General features: G+C 54.2%; 1 protein-coding gene across 2 annotated transcripts; it reads right to left on the reverse strand.

Annotated features, from left to right (window-relative positions):
* Positions 1–297: 297 nt before the first annotated feature.
* MTCH1 (mitochondrial carrier 1) lies at positions 298–19,913 on the reverse strand. 2 transcript variants are annotated; one of them, NM_001103305.1, is made up of 12 exons: positions 19,534–19,913; positions 15,606–15,690; positions 12,543–12,649; positions 12,060–12,137; positions 11,702–11,759; positions 11,344–11,395; positions 9,840–9,899; positions 7,250–7,394; positions 5,256–5,303; positions 5,005–5,072; positions 4,706–4,781; positions 298–1,131 (listed from the first exon to the last, which is right to left on the reverse strand). In NM_001103305.1, the coding sequence occupies exons 1-12, from the start codon at positions 19,852–19,854 to the stop codon at positions 1,060–1,062; spliced, it is 1,170 nt and encodes a 389-aa protein (NP_001096775.1). In that variant the 5' UTR covers positions 19,855–19,913; the 3' UTR covers positions 298–1,059. The 2 variants fall into 2 exon arrangements, with proteins under 2 accessions (NP_001096775.1, XP_005223408.1); XM_005223351.4 differs by having other exon boundaries at positions 7,301–7,394; positions 19,534–19,891.
* Between the last annotated feature and the right edge of the window lie 307 nt (positions 19,914–20,220).

Below are 20,220 nucleotides of genomic sequence, written 5' to 3' on the forward strand. Positions count from 1 at the left end.
CAGTTGTGTCCGACTCTGTGCGATCCCATGGACGGCAGCCCACCAGGCTCCCCTGTCCCTGGGATTCTCCAGGCAAAAACACTGGAGTGGGTTGCCATTTCCTTCTCCAATGCATTAAAGTGAAAAGTCAAAGTGAAGTCGCTCAGTTATGTCTGGCTCTTAGCGACCCCATGGACTGCAGCCTACCAGGCTCCTCAGCTCATGGGATTTTCCAGGCAAGAGTACTGGAGTGGGGTTGCCATTGCCTTCTCCTTGCAGACAGTTAAGCTCATGAAAATAAGACACTCTCCACAAAGCTCCAAATCACCACCGATGCATTTATTTGCGGGACAAAGGGTCAGATCTTATTAGGAACTTTAAACTGGATACGACTAGAGACGCTGATCTGCCTAACATCTGGGTGTTCACAATTGCACAGATAACCATTTCCTGCACGTGAGGCATCACCATTAAACCGACGAGCCTTTAAATTGACAGGGAGGGGAACACATTCTGAGCAGACACATGATTTCCCATTTAGAAGGTGCTGCCTTAATCAGACAAGTAGTGTTGAGAAAAACGAAGACAGCCTCCTAGCCAAGGCCGTGACGTGACGGCAGCCTCCTGAAAGGGGATCACACCCTATTTACAAAGCAAGAGCGCGAAGCTCCCAGCTGAGCTGCAGGATGAGAGCTGGGGCTGACTTGAGGGGTGTGAGTGGGGCAGTGCTACCCGACCTCAGGAGCCTGTACCCCTCCAGCGTGGGCCTCCACAAGACCCCTGCACGAGGCCGACTCGGGAAATCTGCAAAGTGGATCGGGCCCCCATTCCCCAGCCCCACCCCACCTTCCCCGGGTCCAACAATGCCCAGCCCACTGGACGCAGCCTCACCCCCACCCCGCCCCTGCTTCTGGACAGACACATGGGAAACACGGAAACTGAAGCCCAGCCCTGCTAGAGCACATCTAGGTGACGCTGGGGCGGTTGTCTGACAGGTGCCCCGAGATGATCAGGCCTCACCCGCGGTGGCCAGGCTGAGACAGCGCGGTTGGTTGGTTGGTTGGTTTTAGGTGATTCAGATTACTCCAGGGCAAAGCACGATCCTGATGACACCCGGCGGAAAAGCAGGCTGGAGCCTCGGAAGAGCTGGCCCTGGATTGGAAAGAGCAGTCAGGTCAGTTGAGAGGGGAGGCCAGGCTCCTCAACCCACAGAGCCGGGCCAGCATGTGACCAACAAAGGGCCAGGAGCTGTGAGCCCCTGGGGTTGGAGGCAGCCGGTCTGGGTTTGCACTCCTCGGGGCAATGTCAGGATCTGCTCTGCGCTGCAGCACAGAGTGTCCAGTGTTGATGGGGCTCCTGAGGAGGACACCCGCTGCTCTCTGGCATCAGAGCCAAGGGGCCTAGAGCTCCTCCCATACACAGGCCGCGATGCATGAGGAACCACCTGAGTTGCGGAAGGCCTGCGTCTGTCTCACGCCTCCCTGCTTTCCTCCCATCCACCATCCTTTTCTCCAGCCGGAGGCCAGTCAGTGTGCTGCTTCCTCCTGCCCAGGCCCCTGCCTCATCCTACTGAGGCCAACCAAGGCCAGGGAAGCCAAGGATCTGCCCTGGGCCAGCCACCTGGACCTTGGACCCAGAACTCCAGCCAGGAGGAGTGTGCCTGGGCAACACAAAAACTTCAAGACTGGCACTCTCACCAAGCTCACCATGTGGCCCAGCGCCAAGCTCAGGCTCTCCTGGGCACCTGGGGCGTCCTGCGGGAAGGAGGGGCCAGCCTCCAACAGGCCGGGTTTGTCTTCAGCCCAGATTACTCAAGGTTATAAGGAGTTCTTGGGCTTCACCACCTACCCCCGTGGGCTCGCCCATATTTGTTCTGAGTCTTTAAGAGGTGAAGAAATGACCTAGTCTGATGTTTGAGATTGCATCCAAGTACTGCATTTCGGAGTCTTTTGTTGACCATGATGGCCACTCCATTTCTTCTGAGGGATTCCTGCCCGCAGTAATCCAAGTCTATGCCCCAACCAGTAACGCTGAAGAAGCTGAAGTTGAACGGTTCTATGAAGACCTACAAGACCTTTTAGAACTAACACCCAAAAAAGATGTCCTTTTCATTATAGGGGACTGTAATCCAAAAGTAGGAAGTCAAGAAACACCTGGAGTAACAGGCAAATTTGGCCTTGGAATACGGAATGAAGCAGGGCAAAGACTAATAGAGTTTTGCCAAGAAAATGCACTGGTCATAACAAACACCCTCTTCCAACAACATAAGAGAAGACTCTATACATGGACATCACCAGATGGTCAACACTAAAATCAGATTGATTATATTCTTTGCAGCCAAACATGGAGAAGCTCTATACCGTCAGCAAAAACAAGACCAGGAGCTGACTGTGGCTCAGACCATGAACTCCTTATTGCCAAATTCAGACTTAAATAGAAGAAAGTAGGGAAAACCACTAGACCATTCAGGTATGACCTAAATCAAATCCCTTATGATTATACAGTGGAAGTGAGAAATAGATTTAAGGGCCTAGATCTGACAGATAGAGTGCCTGATGAACTATGGAATGAGGTTCGTGACACTATATAGGAGACAGGGATCAAGACCATCCCCATGGAAAAGAAATGCAAAAAAGCAAAATGGCTGTCTGGGGAGGCCTTACAAATAGCTGTGAAAAAAAGAGAAGCAAAAAGCAAAGGAGAAAAGGAAAGATACAAACATCTGAATGCAGAGTTCCAAAGAATAGCAAGAAGAGATAAGAAAGCCTTCTTCAGCGATCAATGCAAAGAAATAGAGGAAAACAACAGAATGGGAAAGACTAGGGATCTCTTCAAGAAAATCAGAGATACCAAAGAACATTTCATGCAAAGATGAGCTCAATACAGGACAGAAATGGTATGGACCTAACAGAAGCAGAAGATATTAAGAAGAGATGACAAGAATACACAGAAGAACTGTACAAAAAAGATCTTCACGACCCAGATAATCACGATGGTGTGATCACTGACCTAGAGCCAGACATCCTGGAATGTGAAGTCAAGTGGGCCTTAGAAAGCATCACTATGAACAAAGCTAGTGGAGGTGATGGAATTCCAGTTGAGTTATTCCAAAACCTGAAAGATGCTGCTGTGAAAGTGCTGCACTCAATATGCCAGCAAATTTGGAAAACTCAGCAGTGGCCACAGGACTGGAAAAAGTCATTTTTCATTTTAATCCCAAACAACAGCAATGCCAAAGAATGCTTAAACTACTGCACAATTGCACTCATCTCACACACTAGTAAACTAATGCTCAAAATTCTCCAAGCCAGGCTTCAGCAATATGTGAACCGTGAACTTCCTGATGTTCAAGCTGGTTTTAGAAAAGGCAGAGGAACCAGAGATCAAATTGCCAACATCCGCTGGATCATCGAAAAAGCAAGAGAGTTCCAGAAAAACATCTATTTCTGCTTTATTGACTATGCCAAAGCCTTTGACTGTGCGGATCACAATAAACTGCGGACAATTCTGAAAGAGATGGGAATACCAGACCACCTGATCTGCCTCTTGAGAAATGTGTATGCAGGTCAGGAAGCAAGAGTTAGAACTGGACATGGAACAACAGACTGGTTCCAAATAGGAAAAGGAGTTCATCAAGGCTGTATATTGTCACCCTGTTTATTTAACTTATATGCAGAGTACATCATGAGAAACGCTGGACTGGAAGAAACACAAGCTGGAATCAAGATTGTCGGGAGAAATATCAATAACCTCAGATATGCAGATGACACCACCCTTATGGCAAAAAGTGAAGACGAACTCAAAAGCCTCTTGATGAAAGTGAAAGAGGAGAGTGAAAAAGTTGGCTTAAAGCTCAATATGCAGAAAACGAAGATCATGGCATCTGGTCCCACCACTTCATGGGAAATAGATGGGGAAACAGTGGAAACAGTGTCAGACTTTATTTTTTTGGGCTCCAAAATCACTACAGATGGTGATTGCAGCCATGAAATTAAAAGACGCTTACTCCTTGGAAGGAAAGTTATGACCAACCTAGATAGCATGTTCAAAAGCAGAGACATTACTTTGCCAACAAAGGTTCATCTAGTCAAGGCTATGGTTTTTCCTGTGGTCATGTATGGATGTGAGAGTTGGACTGTGAAGAAGGCTGAGCACCGAAGAATTGATGCTTTCGAACTGTGGTGTTGGAGAAGACTCTTGAGAATCCCTTGGACTGCAAGGAGATCCAACCAGTCCATTCTGAAGATCAGCCCTGGGATTTCTTTGGAAGGAATGATGCTAAAGCTGAAACTGCAGTACTTTGGCCACCTCATGTGAATAGTTAACTCACTGGAAAAGACTCTGATGCTGGGAGGGATTGGGGGCAGGAGGAGAAGGGACAACAGAGGATGAGACGTCTGGATGGCATCACTGACTGGATGGACCTGAGTCTGAGTGAACTCCAGGAGTTGGTGATGGACAGGGAGGCCTGGCATGCTGCGATTCATGGGGTCACAAAGAGTCAGACACGACTGAGCAACTGATCTGATCTGATCTGATGTTTAATTCTTAAGGAAATTCAGATCTAAGCACCTCAAACCCCTTCTAGATACAGTAAAATTTACTTATAAAAGCCTTGGATTCTATGACAAGCCCTTAACTTTCCATGAAGGGTGTACAAAAATCTTTTCTCTCCAATCAATGTTATGGAGAAATGAGGAGAAAACTCCCTGGAGTGCACACTTACCTGCACACTCAGGTACTTCCAGCAGTGGATCCAGGATTTGAACACTGGGGAGTAAGGAGGGAGCCCAGCCTGCAGCCTGCCCGGGAAGAAGAGCGTGTCAGACCCAGAAGACAGTGGGAGGAGCTAAAGCTGCCACCACCCATATACTGACCCACATATTCCTCCCAAAGGGGTATGATGAATCCCAGAGGAAGCTGACATGCCAGATGGGCTGAGGCCACACAGAGCAGCTGGGAGGGGCTCAGCCAGGTCCCCCCAGCAGCCCTGGCAGGGTGCCTGGGGGAGGGGCACACACCTACCCGCAGTTGTTCACAGCCATGAGATCGCCGACCAGCAGGAAGGGGTAGGTCAGCATGCTCACCGCGATCTGCAGGAGACCCGAGGGTCAGTGACCCCACCCACCGCAGCCCTGGCCGGAGTTCAGGGGGCAGGGACACCCTGTGCCAGTAGCCTTCACTAAGGCCTGCCTTCAGCCACCACCGGAGCTGGCCTCCTAGGCCCCACCCAGGCCCCCAGCACCGTGGAAAGGGCCATGCAGGGCCCGACTTACCCCCATCACAAATTTGGTGTAGCTCCGGATGGCCAGCGCCTGGCTGAACTGGAGAGACACAAAGGGAGATGGGTTTGGCTCGGGAAGCAGACTTCTGATGCACAGGTCCCGACCTCACTGCCTGCTCTGTGGCCCCCTTCACCTTGCCATCCACACTGGCCTTGCACCCCGCTAGCACTCAGCTCCTCCGCACATGAAGAGCCCACTTTCAGGGCCTGCCAGCAGCTCTTGCAGCCTGTGAGTCAGAGCCGCAATCATCTGGGGGGCAGAACTGGGATATCCTGACTGAAAGGGCTTCTGTGACCCCACCGTGGGTGGTGAGCGGTGAAGGGAAGGAAGGTGGACTTCTGGGCTGCAGCCTCTGCAAGTCCTGAGGACTTGGCCTTTGATCAGTGCCCAGGGCTCGGCACACATAAGCGCTTACTGAGTGGAAAACCAGGTGCCCATGTGAACCGCCCAGACAGAATCCTGGGTCCTGCAGTGAAAGGTGAGGGGCACCGCTGGGTTTTCTGCCCCCCACCTCACCAAACTCTCACTCCCTTCAGGCCCAACTCCTAAATTCAACTTTACCCACGAAACAGCCCCAAAACAGCAAGGGTGATGACCCATACCTCAGCCTCCTGTGGGGCCGCCCCACCAGATGGACACCCTGCAACCCTGGGCGGAGGTCTACTGGGCCCTCTGCTTGAGCGGCAGCCTCACCTTAGCCTGAAGCACTCGAAAAGTACTTTCAGTGAAGTGCTGACTGCTGCTGTCTGAGGGTAAGTGCAGCAGCCCCTGGTCAAACACCTGCCCACCTGGACTGGAGGAAGCCGTCAGCTGTGGGACGACCCCCATCAACACCCCAGCTGTCCCAAGCTTGCTGTGTGTGACGGCAGCAGCTCACCCACTCCCAACACCCTGGAGCGAGGGCAGGGCCGTGGGTGTGCTACTCTCATTGCTGCAACTTGTATTTGCTTACGTTAAAAGGCCAGAAGACTCCACTTATCCACTTCAAATGGTCCGTTTCCCTCTGCCTCAGCTGTGAGCTCTGAGGCACTCCTCACCATGGACTCTTTCCCAGACCACCCTCACCCTGGAACTGCTGTTCTGGGGCCCAGACACAGACACAAGACAATGAGCCCCCCACCCCCAACAAGGCGATTCTGGGAGACAAGTCCCCAGGCCCTCATCAACCCTCCTAGAGTGGGCGATCCCTGCTGTTGGGATGTCTGGCTACCAGGAGCCCCAGCTCATCACAGCCCTCCAACTCGTATCTTGGTTCAGGCAGAACTAGTCAAACTAAGTCCCCAGCTTTCTTAACCAGTGCCTTTTAGAAGGATCGAGGCTTCCCCGTGCCTGACCCAACCAGCTGAAAGGTCTGTGCACACCTAGCTGTGGAGACTCCTGCTAACAAGAGCGGGGTGCGCCTGCATGGTGCATGGCCTAGCTGACTGAAGCACCCTCAGCTGGGCCCAGGGAGGGAGACCTAGTCCCAGCACTGTCGACTCACAGCCAAGGGCCTCAGGACAGCCCTTCAATCTCTGGGGCTCATGTCTGTAAAACACAGTGTCACCCTGACTCTGCTCCTTTCACAACTGGGGTGCTGTCAGGATCAAACGTCACTGTTCACAAAAGGGCCTGAACAAGCCTACAACACTAAGTGAGAGCTGAAGCGTTACCATGAGCTGGTCTATCTCCTGCCTTACAAGGGACCCCTAGTTGGGTCACTGTCTCAAACCAGCCTTGGATAAAGTCCGTATCCACGTTACCAGCGAAGCTGCCCAAGGATGGGCATCCCATAAACCCCTCTAGGTCTTGTTAGCGATCTCATCTCCTCGGAGACAAAGTTCACCCAGGGACCATCAGAGGTCTTCTGCTCAGACCCCTACCCACCAAGGACCCTCTCCAGCCCCCAGGGCCCAGTGCTCAGAATCCCAGAGTCCTCAAGTCTGCCCCAGACCCTGGGCATCAGCAGTACATGGAAAGATGGACAAGTCCTTGTTCCAACCAACCTGGGAACCTGGATTCTGGTCGTTCCCCAGCCCCCCTGGGGTGTCACTCACGCTGTCATCCACCAGGTAGGCATTGATGAAGTGGGCCAGCAGGTTACAGCCCCACAAGAAAACCACATCGCCCAGGAGGTGAGGGATTAAGCCGCTAAAAAAACAAGGTGAGCAGAGATAAGCAGGAGAGGGAAGGGAGCGATTCCTGGGGGCTCCACACCCAGGAAGCAGGCAAGGATATTCCAAGCTCTAAACTTCAGCGTTATCTACCAGCACCACCTCAGGAAGGAAGGCTGCAGGGGCCACGTGGGCCAGCAGCTATCCACACCAGGAAGGCAGTGTTCCTTTCTTCACAGGGTGTGGGGTGGTGGAGTGTATGCTACAAGCCACATCTGAGAGCACAAGTTAAGCCTATGATCTCATAAGTGGTTTTCAAACTACAGAAGCTGGGCCTTAAGATGAATGTTGCAAAATCTGGGATTTTCAAATGCAGATAAGGAAAGAGTACCTACACTCTGGCATTTTTCCTTTTGCCTATTTACCTAATCAACGCTCACAAAACTTAGCTCAGGGCGTCTGTCTTCATCCCTGGAATGTTCCACCAAAGACACTCCATACAAGCTTCAGTAAGGAGGGCTGCCTTTTCAAGTGATGGCCTTTAGAATAAACATCTCTACACAGTAAGATGAAGTTTTCCTAAGATACAGTGCTGAGGGCGAAAAGCCAGATTGGTATCAGTGGGTCCTGTGTGATCCTTGTGGTCTTTTTCTTTTTTTTAAAAAATGTGTTTATTTGCTTGTTTAGATATGAAGCCATGTGGAAAGAGTTTCAGGAGGATGGCTGTATCTTCGGGAGAGGACGCAGAATTAGGATTTTTGAATTTGAAAAAGTATTTCAAAATATCTGAAAAGTTAAAAAAAATATATAACACACCTATTAATATGATATGAGGGACATTAATAAAATGAACCTTCTTGAATGCAATTTCCAATCCTGTTGGTTCCATCTGTGTTCAGACTGACTTTTCACATATACACTCAGCGATTTCTGAGCACACAGATCATGTTCTACAAATATGCAAAAGAAAAAAGAATCCAATGGGTAAGCAGCTGTTGTGTGGGAGTCCTATTCACACATCAGAATAGAATGTATATATACAGTGAGAGTGAAAAATACCAGAGGCGATGATATGCAGTGTTTTAAGGTCTGAAGTACTAGTCACACAAGCAAATATTTATTCACACACACACACACACGTATAGATATACACAGACACGAACGTACGTTTGAATAAGTGTGTGTATATAAATCAAAGTTTGTCAACCTTGGCACTGTCGACCTTTAGGGCTGAGTAAATTCTTTGTCATGGGAGCTGACCTCTGCATTTCAAGATGTTTAGCGACATCCCTGGTCTCTACCCACTAGATCCCAGCTGTGACAACCAAAAGATGTCTCCTGACATTACTTATGACCCCTGTGGCAAATTCACCTCCTACTGAGAACCACATACACACGCACACACACCTACATGCAGAACACCTGGCCGACTGTGGCACCTCAAAGTGAGTTAACACAGAGCCCCAGGTCTAGCACACTATGCTCACGACATCATGTATGTCAGTGTCTAGACCTAAAAAAAGCAAAACAAAAATATTTGTAAGGCCTGGCTTTTGGGTTCTGTTGTGGTTTACAGTCTTTTTATACAGTGCAAGTTTTCTTTACAGGTGGAGCAAGGTGGGTGTAAGACACCCCACCTTGGGTTGGGTGGAGGGTCTGGGACCCTCAGGAGATGGCGTGCCCTGCTGACAGCTGCTCTGCAGAAACGCAGGCCCAGAACGGCCAGGTCTTAACTTTTGAAGAGAAGCCAGAAACAAGGAGTGTAATGCGAAGCATTCTAAATATTAAATGTTAAATCACTTCAGTTGTATCTGATTCTTTGCAACCCCATGGACTATATATGGCTCACCAGGCTCTGCTGTCCATGGGATTTCCCAGGCAAAAATATTAGAGTGGGTTGCCATTTCCTTCTCCAGGGGATCTTCCCGACCCAGGGATCGAACCTGTGTCTCTTACGTCTCCTGCACTGGCAGACAGGAGACTGGATCTTTACCACTAGCACCACCTGGGAAACCCAAATGTTGAATGTGAAGAACTACTTTGTCAAACAGGATTTATCAGCTGGAGTCAGCTTACAAGCTGCCCGGGGCTTGACCTTCAGCCTAAGTCACAGACTTCCAGCTGTTTTTCTGCAGTGAAACCAAGGACGATGGACGAGCTGAAGACCTCCTGAAGGCCAGCCTTGTGCCCGCTCCCCAGCCCTGGAGCGAACGGACGGAGGCAGTGGGGTTGGAGTGGGGGGATGGTCCCTGCACGCCCGGTGTGCTGGACGGACAGTACCACTGCTGGGCGAGCCGTGGCGTGGAGGGGGCTGGGCAGCTCTGGTTCTGCCAGTCCGCAGCGCACGTGCTATGGAGCTCTACGGGCCAAGCCGAGGTGCAGCGGTTAGTCTGAGGCTAGCAGTCGCGGCCTGAGGGTTGAGAACGCGCCTGTTAGTAGACCCTGCTCCGTGACAGTTACGGGGAGTATAAAACTCACGTACACGAAGAATCCCAGCAGACCCTCTTCTTTGAAAATCTTCCCAATGGAGCTCAACACGCCGCTGTGGAGAACACGGGGAACACAAGGTCACCGGGCGCCTGCAAGAAGCCCGCACCCGGGTGGGGAGGGGAGCCCCCCACCCCTGCTCAGAGCTGTCCGGCCCTGGTTGGGACGGGGAGGGGACATCCTCTGTCACCGGGCAGAAGCCAAGTGGAGACAGTCACAGCCCTTGTTTGGGGATGAGGGGGGCACTGACACAGTTCACTGAGACTCAGGAAACCCACCCCACCGGGGGCAGAACCCCAGTTCTCTATGGCTATCTTGTGTGGATCTGGAATGTAGGAATGAACCTTCCGGCCTGGGCTGCTACAAGGCGACGGACCCTCCTTCTGGCAGGCTTTTGTGCTCAGCTCTGGCTGAACAACCTTCTGGAGCCTGCATGCCTGACAGAGAGAGAGAGGAGGCGAGTGGAGAGAGGCTCCTTCCCAGAGGGCAGGGACAGAATAGAGGGCCCCACAGCAGAAGGCCCTGCAGCAGACCACCCAGATCGCCCAGCCTGGAAAAAGACAGACACCTGGCCTATCCCAGCAGGGAGCTGGGAACATGTGCCCCGCCCGCTGCAGCCTCTTAGCCATCAGAGGGCAGGCTGGGACGTCTTAGGTGTGAAATGCAAAGGAGGCTCAACTGCAACCTCTGGGGCCTGGACAATGCAGGGAGGCTCTGCAAAGCTGAGGGCTGGGGTGGCCTAGGTGAAAGGCGGTGGGAGCCAGAGCCCTGCCAGGCCCCACTACCCTGCTTCTCAGGACTGTGACTCGGCCCACTGGGTTCTGAGCTCACTGGGGGAACGGGCCAATTTCCCACTATCGAACTCAAAAGGAGGCACCATGGCAGCCAAGCTTCCTGGGGCAGTGGCCCCAAGGACAGCTACAGGAAACCACCGAACCCAGGAAATGAGAAGCTGAGAGGAAGGGAGACAAGCGCATGACTCCTGCCCTGTGTCTCCAGGACCCCCTCCTGTCCTGCACCCAGAGGGGAGAGAGGGCACAAGTGCCCCAGGGAAGGGCGGGGTCAACACACCGATGACCCCAGAGCACCCAGCTCGGTGCCGGGCATGGCAGGTAAACAATGGGAGGGACAAGCCCTGAGCCCACAGGTTGGATGGCAGCTTAACAGAGGAGGGAACCAACTATAAGCCCGCTCCTGCGACAGCTGGAGGAAGGGTCAGGATATGACTCAGGGGTCAGGAGGGAGCCCCGGTGGGACCCCTAATCAAGAGGACTCCAATCCACCCACCCCTCTGCAAGGTGCCCAAGCTCATCCAGGGACACCCTAGATGAGCGAGGGAGAAGATGCCCTGGACTCAGACTACGGAAGTCACTAGCCCACTCCTCTGAAGCTGCTAGAAATGGCAGAAATGGGGCGGGAGCTGATCCCAGCCTGGCCTGTCCTGGCAGACTCTGAGTAGTGACAGGGCCCTCCTGCCCATCCTGAGAAGCATTACCCACCTGTACTTGGCCTCCCGTCCTACAAACTGGACCATACAGCGCATTGAGATGACTGAGGAGAAAGGAAACACACACGCAGGTGACACAATGGCCAAAGACCACAACTCCCCGGCCGCGGGGCCTGTGTCCAAGCCCAGGAGGGGAGGCAGCCTCTGGGATCCCTGTGATCATGAGACACCCTGTGATCACGTCCCATTTCTTCTGCCCGGGAAGAGCCCCAACTCCACTGGACTGGACAGGACGCCAGCATCACTAGCGATCCCAGTAACGCTACTTCCCAGGCACTCTACTGCTCCCTGTCTACCATCCACGAGGGCTCATCCCACGGCTGGGGTGCAGTCTCCAGCGGGCAGCTCACCATGCAGGGGGTGGGCCAGCATGCGCGACACACACTGCATCATCATCTCATAGGAGGTCTGTAAGAGAGCAGAGGTGGGGACTCAGTCTGGCCTGTCTCCGGAACACTCCTGTCTCCCGTCAGGCCTGTCTCCTCTGACACTCACGGGGAGTGACGAGCACTTAACGGGGAGAAACCAGGATCCCGAGGCTCCCACACAATCAGTCTACCTCAGACGGGCCCTGGTTCACCCGCGCACAATCCTGTCCTCCATCCCCCAATGAGCACACAGGGGGCCCCAACTGTGACTCTTCATCGACTGGCCTGACTTGGCAGTAAGAGATAATGATCAGGCTCTTCTCCAGTGTCGGGTACCCACCTCCTTCACCACCTTCCTCAGAGAAGTCTTCATGTCATCCTTGTTGGAAACCTGCTCGATCTCGTCTGGAGGGAAAACCTGAGGTGCAAAGAGCAGAGGTGGCTCAGAAGCAGAGTGCGAGAGCGCCTCTGAGATGGAACTGGGAGGGGACGCAGAGGGCAGGACGCGGCTCCGGCTGCTTTTCCTGGCCGTGTCCGTTGGCGGGGCCCAGCATGGGAAACCCCCCCAGGGCTGAAGCTGGCGGGGAAAGCCCCCATCGAGTGTCACAGGGTGCACAGCAGGGCAGGAGTGTTTTCAATTGAGGGGACTCAGCACCAGACCACCTGGCCTTGGAGTCTGGTTATGGTGCTGGGGGTGGGGGTGGGGGGGCACCTCGACCAACCCGGGCACTGAGAAGCAGGACGGGTGCCCGTAGTGGCCTGCAGGGGGACCGGGAGCTCGGGGGGCGCCGGGCAGCCGGTCCTGGCTTCGCCCCGGGCTCACCTTCTTCATGCTGCCCCGGGTCACAGTGGAGAGGGCGTTGGACATCAGCCGGGGGCTCAGGCCTCGGAACAGCCCTATCTTCCCATCCACCTGCACGATGTACTTGGCTGCGGGAGAGCAGGCGGGGCAGCGTCACACCCGGCCCCGGGGCACCCACTCCTGGGTCACATTTCACACCCAGACCGGACGCGGCCTTGTCCCTCGGTACCTGCCGGATTCCGTCACGGGAGGGAGCACTGGCCACGACCCTGGGAGCACTTGGGCCCCACTCCCAATTATCTTCTCTAGCCCATTTCCTTTTGCAAAACCTTCAAAACATTTTTTTTTTGACAAACAGGTTCATGTTTTTTTTTTAGCTTTGAAAAATCTTGGCTAATTGAGCGACAGGTTTTCAACTCGGCAGCTTCAGTGCTACAACCTAGGAACCAACTCTGTTGCTGATGAAAAATGTTTTCCTCTGGAAAAAGAGAAAAAAAGGAAAAAGACTGGTCCCAGGGAACAGTGAAGTTTGCAAACTAAGGGAGGGAAAAGGAAAAGGAAGGGGTCCCGGGAGAAAGGCTCGAGAGGGAGAAGGGCATGCCCACTTTGTCACGTGCTGCACCCAGGACCCCACCGGGCACCTCCTGGCATTTATTAATCACGGGGGATGGCGGGGCAGGGGGGAAAAACCAGTGGAGAAGTAACTAAAATAGAGGCACTGATGAACTACTCTACAGAAAAAACAAGTGGTCAGGGAAGCTGGACCCTATCTAAGTCATTGCTTTTCATGAGCCTCTAAATGGATACTCTCTTAACGTTTTGTTGCTTTATTTAGTTAAATATCAACTTTTAGACAACTTTCAAAAAAGGAGACAAGACAAATTTTTATAAACCTGAGTGCCTGGAAGCTAGCAGAACGTTCCCTCACACAGAGCCCCTCGAAGCCCTGACCTCAGCTCTCCAGCTCCGCACAGTGGCGGGAACCCGCAAGGTGCCTGTCCTCCCCTCCCCGCATCTGCCAGCAGCCATTCCGCGTGGCAGCTCCACTGGCTTTCCCGGCCCCAGGGCACCTGGTACCTGCTGGTTTGGCTTCCGGGGCCAGGTGTGGGGCTGGAAAGAGAGGAAGAGGAGACGGGAGGCTGGGCCACCGGGAGGACGCCATGCCTCAGAGCGGAGGGAACAGGCAGAAGGAAGGTTTGTTTTGGGGGAAGGGAGCTCCAAGCAGCCGGAAGGAGAGCTGGTGGGATAAAGCCTGAGCATGAATTCCAGAAAGAGAGGACACTTAGCCTCTTTCTATTTCCACCCAGTTTCCGAGCCAGAAGAAGAGGAGGGAGCACGCCTACCTCCCCCCATCTCAGAGCGGAATTATGAACCAGGGCAGAGAAGGGCAGGCAGAAGCGCCTGGAGAAGCCTCTGTGCCACCATGGGCCCCCTGGCTGGCCGGGGGCTCCATCACTCCACGGTTTCTCTGTAGTCCCCCAAAAAACTCCTCGCCAGGAGGCCCTTTCTGGGAGAAGACTGAAGAAAGCCACACTTTTCACCATGATGGGGAGGAAGAGATCCTGTCCGGACAGTGTCTAGACAGCCAGACAGCTGGGCCCCCTCCCCAACTCGAGAGCAGGTATGGTGTCCAGAAATGCCCACCAGGCACCTGCTTCCACCATCTGCACTGAGACCACATTTATATAAAAGGGGCGGGGGACACCTCAGGACTCGGCTCATCTTCACAAGACACTATAACATGACTGTCAAGACCCTCCACCCTGCGTCCTTTCGAGAATGACTGTGGGACATCAACAGAGACAGTCTGGGTCCCGGTCTCTCTAGGCCTAGAGCCCGGCACGGCCGTGTACAGAGAGACGGTGGCATGGGGCTGGCAGCCCGCCACCCAGCCCCCTGCAGGGCGAGTGTCCACTGTGTACACTGGCTTCATTGTGTGCCAGTTGCAGGGGGGGTGAGGGGAGCTCCCTAAACCTGTGACATCCTCCTCCCCGACACTGACAATTTTTAAATGAAACAAATATGAACAGACTTCTCCCCTCAAAACAACATCTTCCACCTGGCCCATGCTGTACTCAATAAAGTGGCCAAACTGGAAGAGAAATGGGACGTGAGGTTCTGCCAAGAGTGTGTGACGTGGAAAAAAGGTGGGGGGGGGGGGGCGGTGCGCGGGCAAGGGCCTAAGTTATTTAGCAGAAGGAAAGCTTTTCAGAGGACTGTTCTGGACTGACTACACAGATAAGACGAGCAAGGATGGATGGAGCATGTGGGGATCAGCCCAGCTGAGAGAGCAAAGGCACGTTTAAAGTTCAGGAGGCGGGCAGGGATGGTAGATGTGAAATGGTCCTGGCCGGCTGTGGGCCTGGGGATGAGCAGTGTGGGCAGCTGGTGGGCTTTGCTGGCATCGGGCAAGCCCCAACCACCGTGGTGGGCTTCTCGATGGAGAGACCCTCAGGCAGGCAGAGCTGCTGTGCTTGTATGAAGGGCCTGGGTGGGCAGCAGCTGACGAGGAGGGCAAGGCCAGAGCAGCCCTGAGCTCGAGCAGGTCATCAGGGCCAGAGGTGAAGCCGAGACCCACCTGAGTGTTCCACCCCAGGGGATGGGGGTGCTTGAATGAGAGGGCACTCTTGCCTGGGGAACAGGGGAGGAAAGGAACCCAGGAGGTCCCAACAGGTCTCCTGCTGGAGGAGCAGGAAGGCCAAAGAACTGGTAACAGGACAGCCAGACTGCTCAGGAGGGAAACAAAGGAAAACCGCCGCCACCCTCGCTCCCAGGCACAGCCTGGGGTGGCAGAGATGACAGGAACCCCTGTCCCGGACAGCCCTCTCTCGGCCACCTATCTGCTCTCCCACTGACCGCGGGCAGCCCAGGCAGAGGAACTGTCCCACAGCCGTGCTGGTCACTGGCTCCCACCCCGACACCCCTCTGTCCCTGACCCCACTCCCACACCAGTTCTGACGCTGGGTACCCCATGCGGCCCCGCCTTGTTCCCCGGGCCCAGCTGGGCCTGCTCCCTGCTCCCTGCTTGACGCCTCTTTCATGTCTCTCTGGGTGTGGGCTTTCCTGCCTGGGGAGCACACTCACCGTAGGTGAAGAAGCTCGGCAGGTAGAGGACCTTCCTCCCCAGCACGTTGGTCCCAATGGTGGGGGGCATCGGCTCATGGCCCACCTTCAGAATCGACAAACACAGAGGCAGAGTCAGATTCTCCTGCTGATTCGGTCTCCCTTCTCCTCTTTCCCAGGCCTCGAACTCTCCTCCCACAGAGTCCAGGGCTGTTCCTGATGACGCTTTCCCCGTCAAAACATACCCGGAATTTCATCGCAGTCTGTTAACTATCAGCATCATGTAATCGCTCGAGGCATAGAAGCTTCCAGTTCCAGACACCACAGTCACCACAATCCAAGCCGCCCATCCCCCAACATTATGACCTCCCAATTCCAGGTATTTCCAGTGCAGGGACTCTCCCCTCACCCCATGTTCAGGTACTTCAAACCCCATGCTTATCTCAGGGAAAAAATCTCAGTTAATTCTCATCTCCAGGGTAAAAACGTCACTCCAGTCTCAGTCCCAAGGTGGCAACGCCAAAACCCATCACACCCAGATCTCAGCCCCAAACTTCAGACTGCTCCTGCACCCCCTGCAGACGTCACAGATACGTCCCTCTCACTCCCCAGCAGAGCACATTGCCAGACAATCCCTCACCAGTGACCTAACCTTGGTCACCCCACATCCCTGGGACAGAATGACCCCCTCATTTCTGTAGGGTTATAATTCCTGCTGTACAGATGATGATTATAATTAAGGTGTCTGCTAAAGCCATGGGTGAGTGAAGGACCAAGCCACCCCACCCTCTGTGAGGAGGAGAGGGGTTCTCCTGAGGGGTGAGGCCATTTGTTATACTGCCAATTAATGAGAGGATTCTCCGCTGCCCAGCTAGAGGCAAGGTGTCCAGGAGACCAGCATCTCAGTGGGGTGTGAGAGGGCTCCTCCCTGGCAGGGGACCTTCAGAGCTGCCCAGATGAATCGGAGGAGCTCCGCTAGGATGTGAAAGTAAAAACAGCAGGATTGGGAAGTGCTGCCTTATCAGTGGAACTACGCATGCTTCCAGCTTCTTCGGACCTTGTTTTTGCTTCTTCACCTTAGTCAACTGTTTCTGGAAGTTGAGGCTGTCCCCTGCAGATGGCATTCTGAGCCGCATGACAGATTACTGATTATGACTTAAGAAACTCCCTCCAGGACGGAGAACTTCTTACAAGAAAAAAATCAAGCCCAGGGGAGCTGGAGGGAAGGGCTGGGCCAGGTGACCTAAGCAGTGAACCCTCCCCCTTCCAGACCTTTCCCCTTAGGGGCTAAAAGCATGAAGGTTCTGAGATTAGGTTTGTTCTGATTTTGTTCTCTTATACAGGCCGTATTTCTTTATACCCTCAACTCCAAGTCTGAGCCACTGTCCTTTTGCTGCCTTATCCACTCCAGTCACAACTAGGGAGCCCCATTGATTTGATTTCACCCTTAAACCTGCTCAGTCCCTTCATCCATATTCCCATAGCTCCCAAATCTGTGGAGTCTATTTTCTTAACTTCCACCTGTGTTATCGAAGGCCTGCTGATCCTATCTCACCCCTATTCCCTTCCCTCTCAAAGTTTTTGGGTCTTCACTGCTGCAAGCGGGCTTCCTCCAGTTGCAGGGAGAGGGGGTTAGTAGCAGTGCTCAGGCTTCTCATTGCTGCCGAGCATGGGCTCCAGGGCGCTCAGGCTTCGGTACCTGAGGCACACATGGTTAGTTGCCCCAAGGCGTGTGGGACCTTCCCGACCCGGGATTGAACCAAGATCTCCCGCATTGCAGGCAGATTCTCTACCGTTACTCATTTTTCTGGGACAACCCCCAAATCTGCCACTCCAATCCTGCCACCCAACCCCAAACTGGAATCTTCCTTTTTGCAAAATGTTATCTCTAATTCCCAAGCTGTATCCATTTAAGATTTCACCCTCAGATATGTTACACCCAGCACCAGCTGCGTTCAAACAGGACAGACCACCTCAGTCATCCCAGCTGGGCTCACTCACCCTTACCACCCACTGTCCAGACTGTCTCACCCTCTCGACTCCCTCATTCCCTAATTCCCTGTTCTCCTTCATTCCCCATTCGCTCTCATTCCTCAACTGCTTTTCCTAGTGACCCTTATTTCAATCTTCTTCTCCTGCAAGAGAGAAGGGAGGACCTTCTCCTACAAAGGTCCAAATGATGAAGCCACTTCCAGTTTCCTTCGCATGGAGACCTCTGCCCAATTCCTCGTACCCCAGCAGCCTCCACTCCACAGACACTCCTATTGGCCACCCTGAAGTTGCAGTTCTTGCCCAATCTCATTCCATCATCCTTGCTTCTCATCTCAGGTACCACCGGTTCCAAAGCCTCAGTTTCTCTCCCAAACTTGTGATCTCTATTGGTGCAAATACAACCTTAATTTTTATAAGAAAAGCAGCCCTTACTCCCAAATCACAACCAGACACCAGTCTCAACCTTTACCCTGTCAGTCACTTCCAAGACTGAATGTCCTCATTCTTTGTCATATTCCTTGTTGCACTCCAAAATCCACTGGCCCGGGTTCCTCAGACTCCAGATTTCAATTACTCCTATTCTCAAGTCCCTCTCTTTCCAACTGTATCTCCCACTCTCAGTCCATTATCAGGACAGTAAATCTGATACCCTTTTGCCTCAACTCAAATCAAACCTCAAGATTTGGTTAGGTTTCCATCTCAATTTTTAACCCCTCCTGCTTCTTAGCTAAAAATTCTAGGCTGAATCTTCAGATATCAGTCCAGGCCTGAACCACCCCATCTAGGCTGCGCTCCTTTCGGTCACGCCCACCTAATTTTGCCAAAGGCACTCCCTCCACCCCTGCACCCCGCCCCCTTCCAGCTCCATCTCTCCCTTTCTCAAGCAGCCCAGTTTATCTGTAAAGGCACTGCTGGTTCGACCAAATGCACCCAGTGCCCCTGCAAGCCTCGACTGCAGGGACAGCCTACCTTGGCCTCAGTCTAAGTCAGTCCCTACATACCCTCCAACCTTGTGTTCCCAACTGGCCCCTCTGGCCAATTCCAATACGGCCAGACCACTCCGGCCCCCAACCGTGACTTCAATGTTCTGCAAATGCGTCATCTCTCCCCTCACCCCCCACAAAGCCTCCGCCTCACTCCCCTTTCCAGACGGATCGCCACTACTCCTCCCCCCACCGCGTCTCCCTATCTGCTCCCCTCCTCCAAAGCACGTCATCCTGTCCCCTCCTCCCATCAAATCTGTCGTCGCCATCAAATCCAGAGCCCCCATCTCCTGTAAACCGATAGCTTTCCTGTGCTAAATCCTTCGCCTTCGCCAAATTCCATCAACACTGAATCCTGTGTCCTCTTCTTTCCAGAAGCTGATGCCCCCTTTCTTTCCTAAATTTTTGGCCATGACCCCAGTTCTTTGTCCCGCCCCCCCCCCCATCCTCCTAAATCGCTTTAAATCCATCTCTATCAAATCCAGAGCTCTGGCTCTCCTTCACCCTAAACAAGTGTTCATCTTCTGAATACTGTGCCTTGGCCCCCAATCCTCCTCTCCACCCTATCGCCAAAAACTTCCCACCCCTCCCCCAATTCTGTTGCTTCTTTCACCCCAAAATGCCGCCCCTCCCCTCCAAGTCCATTGCCTCCGTTCTTTCATTTCCTAAACTTATCTCTTCGTTCCAATGCCCCCTCCCCTGTATCCCGAAATTCCTCATTCCTTCCATCTTCTCCCAAATTTGTCGCTGACCATTTTGCACTCGTCTCCTGCATCCCCAAACTATGCCCACTGCATCCCTAAAACCCTCACCGTTTTAGTCTTCTCCCGCTCCTGCGCATCACCCCGCCTTCTCCGCCCCCCTCCTCAAATCCACCGCCTTCGACCCCCCGCCGCCCCCATCCCCCTCCAGACCCTGGCCGGTCACCTTCATATCAGCCCTCCATCTCCCTGTGGCACCCCTGGCCCCCACACCTGGATGAGCAGCTTCACGTAGAGCAGCGGGTGGCTGAGCGCCGTCACACCTGCACCAAGCGCCACGAAAAGAGCCTCGGTGGTCGGGGCGTTGTCCCCGGAGCCCAAGCCCCCGGACGCACCGTCCATCCTGCGGGCCGAGGGCTGCGCCGCCGGCCGAGGGTGGCGCGGGTGCGCGCGGTGTGCGGGCGGCGGGTCTCGAGCCCGGGCCTCGACCCCCGCCGCCGCCCCGCCGCGAGCTCCGGCTCCAGCTCCGGCTCCCGCCATCCCCGCGGCACCGCCGGGAGCCCAGGACGCCACTTCCGGGTCCGAAGCCCCCATGGCGCGGGGCGGCGAGGTCACTCGCCCGTCACGTGACGGGGCGGGCGCCACGCCTCCTCTGCGTCATGCGTCAGGGGGCGGGCCCTGCCCGCACCACTCACGGTGGCGGGGCATGCAGGAGTGTGGCGCGGTGGCTGTTGGCGCTGGGTGTGGGCCCCGACCCCCCTACCCCAAACACACACCGGGTGGGGTTGGGCCCTAGCTCAGCGCCGAACAGTGGGCTGGGGGTCAGTGGTCGCGGACGGCCGGGGCCGTGGCCTCGGAGACTGCGAAGGCCGCAGCAGGCCTGGGCGCGCCCCCAGAGCGGCGGGGGCGGGGCTCGGCGGTTCTGGAAGCCAGCGGCCCCCAATATGGTCTGAGGCGCTT

The sequence above is a fragment of the Bos taurus genome, chromosome 23 (genome assembly GCF_002263795.3).
Source record: "Bos taurus isolate L1 Dominette 01449 registration number 42190680 breed Hereford chromosome 23, ARS-UCD2.0, whole genome shotgun sequence".
NCBI classification, from domain to species: Eukaryota; Metazoa; Chordata; class Mammalia; order Artiodactyla; family Bovidae; genus Bos; species Bos taurus.